Source organism: Takifugu flavidus, chromosome 12 (assembly GCF_003711565.1).
Source record: "Takifugu flavidus isolate HTHZ2018 chromosome 12, ASM371156v2, whole genome shotgun sequence".
Lineage (NCBI taxonomy): Eukaryota > Metazoa > Chordata > Actinopteri > Tetraodontiformes > Tetraodontidae > Takifugu > Takifugu flavidus.
In genome coordinates this window covers 4,027,434-4,039,623 of record NC_079531.1, presented here as the reverse complement: position 1 = coordinate 4,039,623, position 12,190 = coordinate 4,027,434, and the positions used below count along the sequence as shown (strand labels likewise).

General features: G+C 44.1%; 2 protein-coding genes across 3 annotated transcripts in view; one reads left to right on the top strand and one right to left on the bottom strand.

The window, feature by feature from the left end:
• Position 1: 1 nt before the first annotated feature.
• On the bottom strand, positions 2–1,822 carry hdac12 (histone deacetylase 12). The gene is made up of 8 exons (XM_057049390.1): positions 1,627–1,822; positions 1,403–1,546; positions 1,075–1,234; positions 817–1,007; positions 585–735; positions 371–487; positions 167–309; positions 2–94 (listed from the first exon to the last, which is right to left on the bottom strand). Exons 1-8 carry the CDS (start codon positions 1,714–1,716, stop codon positions 71–73), a joined length of 1,020 nt encoding a protein of 339 aa, XP_056905370.1. The 5' UTR covers positions 1,717–1,822; the 3' UTR covers positions 2–70.
• A 5,117-nt stretch (positions 1,823–6,939) lies between these two features.
• Positions 6,940–12,190, top strand: part of stard13b (StAR-related lipid transfer (START) domain containing 13b) — a 41,961-nt gene continuing 36,710 nt past the window's right edge. The window contains exons 1-2 of one of the 2 annotated variants that reach the window (XR_008952973.1): positions 6,940–7,213; positions 8,237–9,153. Coding sequence is in view for 1 of the 2 variants with exons in the window: in XM_057049384.1 (XP_056905364.1) it covers positions 8,359–9,153 (795 nt within the window). In the remaining variant the exon portion in view is untranslated. The remainder of the gene's footprint in view (positions 7,214–8,236; positions 9,154–12,190) is intronic. The other variant, XM_057049384.1, reaches the window with a different exon arrangement.

The following is a 12,190-nucleotide window of genomic DNA, read 5'->3' as shown; positions in this document are numbered from 1 at the left end:
CACCTGTTGGATTCTTTATTTAAAAACCTATTATGATCTTCAGATGGAGTTCTTCTTGTGAATAAAGGTTTTATAAGTCACGCTCCTTCCAAACCTAAAATATAGTTTTTTTTTTTCAGATTCAAATTCAGTCATTCTAATTCTATAAAGTCCTCATGTGCTTCACCTGTGTTGCTGCTCTGTGGACGATGGAGTGTCTGATGGCCAGTTTGTCGATGTCTCTGGAGTATCCCCCTCCGATAACCGTGGCAACAGGAACACCTTTTCCCACCACAGTCTGCATCACGTACAGATCTCTCTGATACAGCCCTGGGATGCACAAGAAATTCAGAAATTGACGAATGGAGGTTCAGGTCAATAATCGGCTCACCTTGGTCAGTCAGACACAGCTTCCCGAGCTCATCTTCCCGATGAGGGTCGACGCCTGCGTCATACAGAACCAAGTCTGGACGGAAAGTGTCCAGCAGCCAGGGAAGGTGATCCTCCACTGTGGATTGTCCAACACGTCGGTTAGTTCAAGGACCACTGGTTACCTTTGAATGCAAATTGAATAAAAAATGTCGCCTATGTCCTTTTAAACCCACCTGTGGCGAGGTAGTCCTTGTCCTCCAGTCCATCGTCCACGCTGATGTCTAGATCACTCTGTTGTTTACGGAGGGGGAAATTTTTCCCACAGTGCACTGAGAACGTAAACACCCGCGGCTCCTCTTTGAAAATAAAAGCAGTGCCATCACCCTGTTGGATATTATAGTCGGACTTTTAAATGAAAACAAAGTTTAACCAAACACATGCCGCACCGTTTTGTCGATGTACTACCTGATGGACATCTAGATCCACGATCAGAACCTTTCTCTTGAGTGATGCGCTCACGTATTTGGCTGCAACCGCCAAGTCATTAAGCAGACAAAACCCCGACCCAAAGCCCGGGAAGGCGTGGTGTGTCCCTCCGGCTGTGCTGCACGCTAAACCCCTCTGCAGGGCGAGTTCAGCAGCAAGCAGAGTCCCGCCTGTAAAGGGGGGAAGGAATGAGAGGCTCGTATGGCTGTAATATAATCAGCAGGTTCTTCACCTCACCGGTTTCATAACGACAGCGCGTCACTATGCCTTCACTCCAGGGGAACCCCGTCCTCCTTTGTTCCTGCTCATTTATTCTCCCATTCATGAAGTTGTTCAAGTATTCCTCTGTGTGCACACAGCTCAGTAAATCTGAAGAGGCAATTTCAGGGACCCACACCTACTGTGGAGAAGTGCAATCAAGTGAACAGGGTCTTCAAACACAAGAAAGAAAGAATGTTTTTATCCTCAATTACTGTCTGCATGTTTTATTACCCACTTAAAATAAATGAAATGCTTTCCCTATTAAAATCCACGCCTATATATTGCATTTTGCAATCATACCCACCTGGTTTTCTGTAATCACTTGATCTTTAAATAGAAAATGTAGAACCCGGGGGAACTTTCCCATCGGGAATCTGTGATTGGTCGGGAGGTCGCACACGTACTTGCTGTGGTGAATTATGGGAAGTCCGCAGGATTCGTGCCTTACCTGCCAGGTGAGCGAGAAGACACTTGTGACGTTTCCCTCAGTGAAACTCAAGCGTGTACTTAAGGAAAACACGTTCTCACGAGTTCAGCGTGGAAACACCTGCAGGAGCCGAGCAGATGCCGGGCTGCGAACCCAGCTCTCCGCCCAAGTGCATGTCTGATACAGGTCATTGTCCTCAATCGCTGGCTCCGATACGGAGAAACAATGGCCGAGCTCTGTGAAATGTTATGGAACTGGCCTACAGAGGTGGGCCCGGTTGTGTACGGAAGTTGTGGGTATCTCCGTATTTGCCCTTTGGTGCCACCTTCTGTCTCGGAAGACAAACATACTATTATTATTATTTTTTGTTTTAAAAAAACATCTTCCTGTAAATACCGCAAAATTGTATTTTTAGGTAATCGTTCTGGCTGGTTATTTACACAATGAAGCTTAATTATATTTTTATTATAATTGCTACAGTTATTTTTAGAGCTCTAAGTGCATTGCTCTTCTATTAATTAATTATAGATATTATGTGGCTCATCTTGTGTTCTTTGTTAGCGAATGGTCACCTTTTTCAATCTGTCCTTCAGCACTGACAAAAGCTCAGTCTTTGTGGTATTATTGATGTACACATGAGCTGCAGGTTTATCTCTGATTGTAATCTGTAGTCAGACATTCTCCATCCTCCCTTGCTGCTAACGCTCCTCTTGACAAGCGAAGCGTGCAGCATCTGATGTGACTAATCACTGTGGCAGCAAATCAGTGGTGTCAGAGACTCAAGCAGTGGAAAAGATACAAAGCTCATGCATAACTAGTCAAGGTCTTCTGCTTTTTACATGACTGTTCCATATCCTCACATATTTTTTGCTTATTCTTGTTATTCCTTTAAAATGCAGCCCTTTGTTTGATGTTTCTCCATCTGGCTCTGGTGCTAGCAGGCTGCTCTGGGCACTCTGTTACACAGTTGGCTGTAGGTTCTCCCATGAGATTGTGTGTGTTTGTGGATGAAGAGTCTCATGGATACGGATTAGAACATCCCCCACTGGGCTGGTGTAGTTCACTCATGGGCAGATAAGAGGAGGGATAGTGTGCCCGGGGGTTCAGAGGATAGAGCTCCTCATCAAAAATAGAAGACCTTTGGGAGCTAGAATCAATTGCAACTCTGTTGATGCTTTTTAGCAAACATTTTCAGGACAGAAGAAAGGGTAACATATCATGTTTTTCTATTAAATTTAATTAAATCTAATTCCCTTAAAATTAAATGAGCCCATGTTTAATTTGTATTATCCTCAACTAATAAAAAAAAGGCAAAGATCCAACAAAAATCCACCACTGATGTGAAATCAATAAAAGCAGGAGCCACAAAACAAAATGTTCACGACGCAGAAGGAGTTCAAACAGGCACTATCGAGCTTCTTTCATGTTTGGCGCTAATGGGGAGAAACTACTGCCGGGGTTCAGCTGGGAGTGAGTAGTAGTGTCCTTCACAGCATCTGTTCTCACCTCTGCAGCTCATTCCTGTCAGAACCATTGGAAGAAGCTGCCACCGCTCCTGTTTAATGGCACATGCTGCATCTTTAATGGGGATAAGAGTGACGAGCTAAGTTAAGCAAGTTGCACGGAGCCATTTCATAGCCATTAATTGAAGCCAAACCATCAATTGGCTCATGACCTTATTTCTTTTTCTGGCAGCAAGGAAAGTGTGTGAGCTAATTGAAATAGAAAAGCCACATAGACTTGATTTATGACACTTTGGAATGTGTGTTTAGTGTACACACATACTTATATAAATGGGATCAGTGTTTTTCCTGCGCACAGTGTGTTGGAACAAATGAGTAACCCATCTTCTGTGGACAGGCCTGTCATCTCGACGTGTAGTTTCATGTTGGCGGGAAGAGACACGTGTTATCTGACCTCGGTTTGGGAAGTGGGAGATGTGATACTCACCTCGGCCGGTGGATTGAAACACACCTGCCAATTACACCATCTTGAAATCACAACGCTGAGCCAGCCTCTGTCCGCGGGAGGAATTTGCCGCTCAATTGCGGGTGCGCATGGAGCATGTTGCAGCAGGCGAGAACAGGAGCTGTTGTTGAAGTGAATTAATTTGTAGCTGCTCTTCGGAGTGCGATGGCGGGGAACCCTCGGGGTAACGTTGCGGTCACATTAAAGACTAAGCTGATTCACCTCCCAGGCATCCTTGTGTTGTTTTCTAATCTGGTACATGCATTTGCTCTGTGGCTGTCCAGCATTGCTCATTGTCTATATTTTGTTAGATGCAGCAAAGCGGTAAAGCGGACCTTCTCGTGATCTGTGGTATGCCGGGAATCTGTCGGTGAGTCAAAAGCTGCAAAAATATTGAGTAAGACTGTGGAATTACTGGAATGTTTTCTAATAATGTTTATGTTTGCCATAATCCTCGTCTGTTGCCCACAGCTGGCTGCGGTTCAGGAAACACAAGATCCACGTTGACTTTACTCTAACCTAAGCTCTAAATACACTTTTTTTTTTTTTTAGTATTGTTGATGCTAAAGAAGAGAGAAAAGGATCAACAATAGACTGTGTTTCTTCTTGGACTTTGTAAACCTTTATCTGGAGTCATAAACTGTTCAGTGGGTGATGGTAAAGATACTGCCGAGAGTCAAAATCGAGGTTTCCAGTTATCTGACTGTAAAAGCAAAAAGACCGTTGTTGAAGGACCTATATTTACCTATATTATACTGTTCTTACAATTATTTAACATAAAACTCATTGCACTTGTGATAAATTCTAAAATCAAAATACGAAAGTATTCAAATCTGTGTTCCTAAGCTAGTTTGAAATTCTCCATTCTTCTCGGGAGCTATTGCACCCTCAGGTGCTGCAATTCCTCTCTGAATGGGTCGTGAACTCTGTCAGTTTCGATCCTTGAGCTTGAGAAATGAATTCTTTTGTTTCTCTTGCAAACAGACAGAAACGGTAATATCCTACCCTCTGGAGGGATTGGCACACAGCCCCGATACGATGGTGCACCTGCCATCTCTTTCGGGTTTCACACGCGCCACTCCTCTTTCGACACAGTTGTGTAGGCGCAATATCTTTCTGTTGAACTGTTCCATGCCACCTTGACGTGGGGGGGGGGGATCATTCAATGCGTTGGAGGTGAATGGAGGAGGTCTGGGAAGGAGGTCGTGCTGCTTCGGTGACAACAAGAGCAAGTTCCTAAACCAACGTTATAACCAGAGTATCAGGTCAGGAATGCGCATAAATCCAAAAAGAGGTATCGGCTGAGTTCCAAAACACAAAATGAGAACATCGGTGCAAAAACTAGAGGGGAGCATTAGGACTTACTGTCATACCAACTTGATAACATCAGCAGACTACACAGCTGGTCTTCCACGTTCTGTTCAGACCCAATGGCAAGGCTTCACTGAACTCTCTTATTTACCCTCCCCCGCCAATCAAATCACCAACACCGATTTAGACTCTAGGCAAGTCGCTGTGGCATTTAATCGGGCCTGACTCATGGTCGGACAGTCTAAATTGGCAGAAAATGAGACATGGTCTGCCTTCTATCCATTAAAAATGTCAATGTTTTCGTTACAGTTGCACAGATCCTGGTCTATTTTTGTAAGGCCGAGGCCTCACAACTGTGAGAACATCCAGCTGTGTTTGAGACCAGCTCTTCTCACTCCCACTGGCCTTGGACTGTTTGCTCACCTCCAGCCCTTATAGTCCAGACAGGGAAAAAGGCAGCTTTTCACAAAGTTTAGCCAATCATTGGCTCACTGTTTTTACTGTATCTGGTCGGTGTGTGTTTACACCATATCGACACACACGCACCAAAGTCCTCATTCGACTTGCAAATCGGGGCAATGGCAGCAGCATTTTGCTGGTCCCCACAACTTCAAAGGATTGTTTAAGGGTTAAGAGATGTTTTTAAGTTTGAGGTTAGAGATGGGTTTAGGTCAGGGTAAGAGTAAGTGTTGGGGTCAGGGGGTTAGTTGGGATGGTTCTGACAAGGGTAGGGGGTTGGCCAATGTACTAGGTCCAGGAAATTCCCCACAAAGATAGAAATGTAAGGATGTGTGTGCATGTGTGTGTCTGAGTACAGTCTCACTGACAGTATATATATATATATAAAAAAAAAAATAATCCAGTTTTCTTCCAGAGAAAGTTGAGTTTAGTTCAAACCATTTACATTTTTCCTAATTTCTTGATGAAAGCCAATTGTCTTTAGTGACTTTTCCATGTAACCATTCCGACAGTAGGAGAAATGCAAACACAGATATCCAACAAGGACATCAGCTATGTTGTTCACTGTGAACAAAAGATGACTAAACATTTAAAGTTTGCACAAATGCCTTATCAGGCCAGACTGTGGACTTTATGGCTGTGGCACGGCCTCTGTGCGTGGAACGGCTTTGAGTATTACAAACAGAATATGTGACCGTTCGTGGTCTCGGGTCATTTTTGGTTACAGTTTAGATGTTTTTTTATGCTGACCAGATCTTTAATCTCGCAAACACGGAACGCCAGTATTTGATGATCTCGGAATGCAACGCTACAAGTTGCCCCTTTAGCGATAGAGAGACCGCGCTCGGTTGATAAGGATCTCCAAGCCTATGTTTCCACAGCACATGCTGGAAGGTAACCTGTACGAAACCATAAAAGAAAGTCAGAAGGCACGCCGAGAGCCAAAGGGTATACAGCAAAGTGTTTTATGAATGAAAGAGATCAGTCAGGGCTCGTTTTCTCAAGAGGTCAAACAGACGCCAAGCATTTAGTGTGAAGGATGAATATTTTTAATGTTGGTGTAGTAATAGTATTTTATTATAAAATCAGAGACCACTTTTGGAGTTCACTCAGACGCCGACATGTTTCAGAAGCCAGCAGATGCTTGATTATGCCCATCTTGGCCATGTTCTTACTCACTAGAGACAGCCTGAATAAAAGGAAACTTGTTTTGATGCATTTTGTAAAGCTTTTAAGGCTGGAAGGAGTCAGGAGTTTGTATTTAATTCAGCTTCCTGCCAGTTTGGGACTGATAGTGCGCGAATCATGTAACGCAGACGTGTCAAAGACAAATAGTGTGGAGTACAATACTTGACAGGTAATATGGCTTCAACTCCTCAACCTGTCCTCTCCTGCAGATATCATATTTGATTTAAAGATCAGTAAATCTGTCCTCTTCCACATGAAAGCATTCCCCGACGGGTGGTTTTAGAGCCTGGGTCACGGCTCCTGTGCATCTCCAGGACGGTGAAGTTGGCCATTCCCCCCAGCCTGCTTGTGATGGCCCCAGACCTTATATTACCTTGTTCTTTTACAGTGCCAACTCCCTCAATCATCCACCCTCCTACTCCCCCCTCCCTCTTCCTCTCCTTTCTCCTCCTCCTTCCATTTCACAACAAGAACACATTCGGTCTACTCTTATGCATATTCTGAATGGTTAAGTCCTTCCTCACTGAGCTCTCCTGCAGCCCCCCGGGGAAACACAGGCTTGGGCGGGGAGGGGGGGGGGGCAAATAGCTACAATGACAAGCTCGCTTTTTCGCAGAACAGTCCTACAGGGACATAAGTGCCGCTCTGCGAGAGGCTGTCCCACCCTCTGGGCTCCTACAGAATCGAGCCTCACTGTCACTGTTTTGCCATGATCTCACTGACAGTTTTTGGGACACAGAAAAGCCTTTTTTCCCACTACAGGTAAGACTTTCTCATGTCTTTGTAAATGTCATCTGGTGGTGATTTATTTGTTTTTGACAAAGTTGACAAGGTTTGACTGTGAGCTGCATTTGATTTAAACCTCAGCATTAATAATCCACAATTCCTCGTTCAAACTTTTTTGTTTAAAGTTGTGCTGCAGTCATCCCGTGCCATTCAGTACCAGTTCATATTTATTCAGTGACTTCTTTGCTCTTTGTAAATCTCCTCTATGAATACCATTATTTAAAAGAGGAGTCTCTTGGAAGAGACTCTAATCTCTTGTACACTCAGTGCAAATTCACATTGTGAGGACAGGCTTACATTTAGCTTTGAATTTACTGGGCATTCGGTGTCGATAACTTATGCGCGCTGCATTGCAGATCACTGTCAGATTCCCAAACCGTTAGAGGATTTCTCTCTACAGTCCGTTAGTTCTCCTCGTGTTCTTAAAGAGTGCATTTGCATTTTCGTGTGTGTCAAGTGTCTCAAGGCCACGGTGGAGACGCTGGCAACTTTCTCACACAAAATGTCAGAGACCTGCACAAGCTGCTGCATCCAGACAAATTTCCGGGTTTATAAATATGGGATTTTCTCTTCTTGATTTAAGAATATCAATGTATAACACAACACTAATAGGTTTTAGAGAATCCTGTCAAAAGTGTGTTTTGGAGAAAAGCTTTAAACAAGGATCGGGGGGATGTTAATTGCGGATGACCAGAGCCATCGTCTGCCTTGATGAATGGTGTAGCACCTAGTAAATTACCTGGTGGGGAACAGAAGTCAGATTCCTCCGGGTGGTGATGTCACCACTATCATGTGTGAAACAGATCCCAGCATGATCAGTCCATCCTGAGACAGATGTTGGATTTCAAAGCGAACATCTCTCAGGACTTAAAGGAGTTATGTAGTCTATATGCAATGTAGTCGAGTATCAAAGCTTGTCCCCTATTTTTAGACTCTACTTTCTGTTGGAGTTTGTCAGATGTGCCACATACCGTTCATATTTACTTTCCTTTTTTTCAGATTAGCTGCTGTGTGGCTTAACTGAGCATCCTAGATTAAAAGAATGGCTGACCGATGCATCCAGCACAAGTACCTGTGGATTTACGTTGACTCCCTGAAAGCGTAGGACTCTTTCTGGAATCATGGAGATTCCATCTGTTGTGGATTCAGTGGGGCATTCAGCTTCTGGATCACAAACACTTGCAGCGCAGGAGCTGAACCCAGAAAGCTCTACTCTCTCAGAGAAAGAGGATTACTGTGACCATGATTTGCCCCCTCAGGAGCAAAAGTCATTGTTTGGGAATGACAAGGAGATACAAATCCAGAACAAATGTTTGGATTTTGTCTGTCAAGGTAACACTGAAAGCTCCCGAGAGCCTGAATCCGCATTCCTCACTTCCAATGAAGCACCCATGGGGGCCAGACCTCCGCCTCCACCTTCATCTGAAGTTCATGATGCCGATATGGTGTCATACAACGATGTAGCACTTCCTGTCTCTGCTCCAGAAGGCCGGTCAGACCATGCGGATCAAAATATCACGGGTCAGATATTGTCATGCGAGCCAAAAGGATATGTACGCAGTTTGGAATCTAGTCTGACCCTTGTTGCTCATCCCAACGGTCTCGATGCAGCCCAGAATTTTCCACCCGTCCCACGGATTGTGAATCACAAACAAAGCTCAATCACTTTCTTGGCTCATACTAAGTCTTCTGATGCTGAAGACCAAAGTTTAGGCAACACAGGCTCTGAAAATGGTGAGAAGGAATGTGTCCTGTTACACGATGCTGTCGAGAATGACGACTACGAGGATGATGTGTTCAATGAGCTCCCAGCGAGAGGAGAGTTCTTCCTCAACCACGGAAGCATTCGCAGTGAGATGAGGGGCGTCAGGAGTGTGGAGGCCAACAGAAACTGTGGATGGGAAGCAGAAGAGGAGGTTTGTTGCCCTTTATTCATTTTATACACAAGTATTCAAAATACCTGTACACACAATACAAAAGCACGTCATGTCATATTAGGCAGGTAGTTAGCGACCCCACAGCGCTTAAAAGCACGCGAACAGCAGAGGTGGTAAACTCGAATGTTTAGCTGTTTTTTGCTGTATTTTTTTAAATCTTTTGCCAGCATTATCTTTGACATTGCTACGCTGTGAGATAATGCATAGCTGGTCCAAGTGTGTGTCAGAGTACACCGACTTCACATTGAAAGCCAGTGTCAGAAAGAATGCAAACAGCCTCGGCCTTCTCCGACCCCCCCGCACACACACACCCAGCGCAGTAGCGTTGTGTCGTCGAGAGGGAGGACCATCACGGGCCGCCTTCACGCTGAGCGGCCGCCATCTTCAACAAGTTGAGGCACATTTTTCACACAGCCTTGACACTGACCTCGGTTGTAACAGTCGTGTAGCCCTTAATCTCCGTTGTTTTTATTAGCCTTTAAAGCCTCACATGGACATACGTATCAGTGACATAACTGTCTCTTAAATCTTAGCACACATCCAAACAAAGCACAGTGCAAGGCTGAGAGTGGGTCAGTTACTGTTTTTATTTCTAGTTGGGCAATGGTGCACCGACTTTGGAGAATGCCCCAAAACTAAAAACAGTGCCCCTAAGGAAAATCTTTTAATGCAAACATATGTTTCTGCTGTCAACATTTATCTGGATGTTTCACATTTCACAATATTTGGAGTCACATTTAGACCAAATTGGAGATGTATTTTTCACCATCAGCCATGTGAGGGCACTCTCTGCAAAGCATTCCTGTCAGTCACCTCATGAGTTCATTATTTCGCTCTAATCTGTCTAAAATACACATTTCTTAATTCTGTGAACCCCACGAACACGGTCACTGCTCTCTTCCCTGGCTATTTTGCGTCCCAGAAAATTAAGTCGGTAATTTATTCCTCCGAGCAGCCAGGTAGCTGTTGCCCTTTCGCATGACCGGCTGCTACATTTGGACACCTCCATGGTGATCTCTGGCAGTCTCTGTGGGTGGCGTAGACTAGGCACCAAGCCCAGAGCTCACACACTTAACTCCTCATTTCCATGTCAAAGCCGCAGTGTTCGGTTACACAATGTGGCCAATTTGCGCTGATAAAGTTATAGTCAGCTCACATTTTGTTGTCCCCAGAAGATAACATTAATGCATTTATTTAGAGGACTGACTCATACCAGCTCAGTTGCCATGGTGTGAGGACTTCACACAATCGCCGGGGCCAGATCGAGGGGAGAGACACCGGGAGATGAATCAAGAGTAGTGTCTCATTTTGAGCGTCAGGCCCTCTCTGGAATTTGTCTCATTCTGAGTGCAAGTGCCCGCATTCCTGAACAGCACCTTCTGGGGATGTCACTGAAAAGAGACAAGTGTGAATACGTTCCAGATTTGGCTCCAGTATATGTCAGAATGGGGCATCTGTTTCATGCATTTCTGTTTGTGTGACCCCTGGGGCTAATTAAGAATCCAACGGAAGCTTCTTTCACTTCCCTATTTTCAAATCAATAAAATGTATTTTCTTAAATAGTCTCTTAAATGGTTGCACAAGAAAAGCCCCTTTGTCTTGATTTAAAGACAAAGTTATTCATCATTTTTGAAATCGCATATTTAACTTGGATATGCAAAAACCTACTGCACAAGATGAACATTTTGTTCTCAACGCATACAACGGGAGTTTAAATAATGGGAGGAAAAATCAATGGATGCGTCCCATACTTAATTTTTTTAATTTAATCTTTAAAAAAATTTTTTTAACTTCCATTAGGGCTTAAAGCTTAAATATAGTCAGGAGAAGCATGGTCCACAGGACATTTTTCCTTTTTATAGCAGTTTCATAGAAAGGACAAAAAATTCTCATTCTCAGCATCATTATTCACATTAATGTTCAAACCTCTGAAATTTTTATGTCTGTGCGTCCGCTAAAAGTGCATTTTGTCATTAAACTGCACTTTAAAGGACTGTTCCTGTTGCTCACAGAGAAACTGAAATGTCAAACATCATGTTTCCATTTTAAACCTTTTATATTACCTGGTTAGAACCTTTAATTTTTCCTCTCCGTGACCCCAGGTGATCCTCTAGGGCCTCAGAGGTCAGCGGGGGGATTGACCAGATTTAGGTCATTCCTCAGGGATTGAGGGGAAAGAGGCACTTTCTCCTGCTGGGCCAGTCAGCTGACACTGGGTGGTCAGCAGTGTGAGTGGCCCGTCTGGTGTCTGGTCCCTTAATTCCTCCCAATTCAAAGGGAATATAGCAAATGTTTGTCAGTAACATTTCCATATCAGGGGACTTCATTCAAACTGACGGAAACAGGAACTGCACAATTAATTCCAGTTCAATCCCTGAATGTTTTTCTTTTCCACTAAAGCCTTAATAGTTTCCTTATTGAATCTGACTATAAGTGTAACTTATCCCTCTAACACTGCCGAAACGACCCCCCCTCACCCCCCGTGCTCACCTTTTCAAAGTTGCTTTCTAGTATTTTAGTGGCACTCCAGTCGGGGTTGAAAGCTGGCCGACTGACTAAAATCTGTTAGTCTTCCTGCTGTGGTAAATCAAAAGTGGAGTCCCCCTCAATATCCTCCATTGTGGCTATTTGTGAGTCATGTGACAGTCGCCCTGGGCAGCTTGCCCACAGTTGAAAAGCAGCATAGAGATTCCTTAGGCTCAGAAAGTCACTGTCGCACCTATCTGTTGTCATCGCCATGTTTCTTCCAGACCAACTTTCAAATTCAAGAACAAAAAAATAAAAAAAAGCCGACAGAAAAATGTGCCACAGCGGAGATTCTCCCCTACACTTGTGGAAAGGGGTCAAAAGTGATTCTGCCAGCTTTTAGACCCTCTCCAAGCAACACTTACGTGCAGACATATTTCATTACACCCAGACTGACACTGTGCTCGGATTGCAAAGCATCAACCTTAATTTATGTTTTGGTGACTGATGTGCATCATCCTGATTTATGAGGCTCAATGATCAGGCCAGG

Excerpts from the sequence above, each read along its gene's own strand:
- hdac12 (XM_057049390.1), bottom strand. The coding sequence starts at position 1,716 with ATGACCTGTATCAGACATGCACTTGGGCGGAGAGCTGGGTTCGCAGCC. Across the intron at positions 1,547-1,626 it reads GGTGTTTCCACGCTGAACTC|GTAAGGCACGAATCCTGCGG; the intron begins GTGAGAACGTGT and ends CTCACCTGGCAG. Across the intron at positions 488-584 it reads CAAGGACTACCTCGCCACAG|TGGAGGATCACCTTCCCTGG; the intron begins GTGGGTTTAAAA and ends GACAATCCACAG.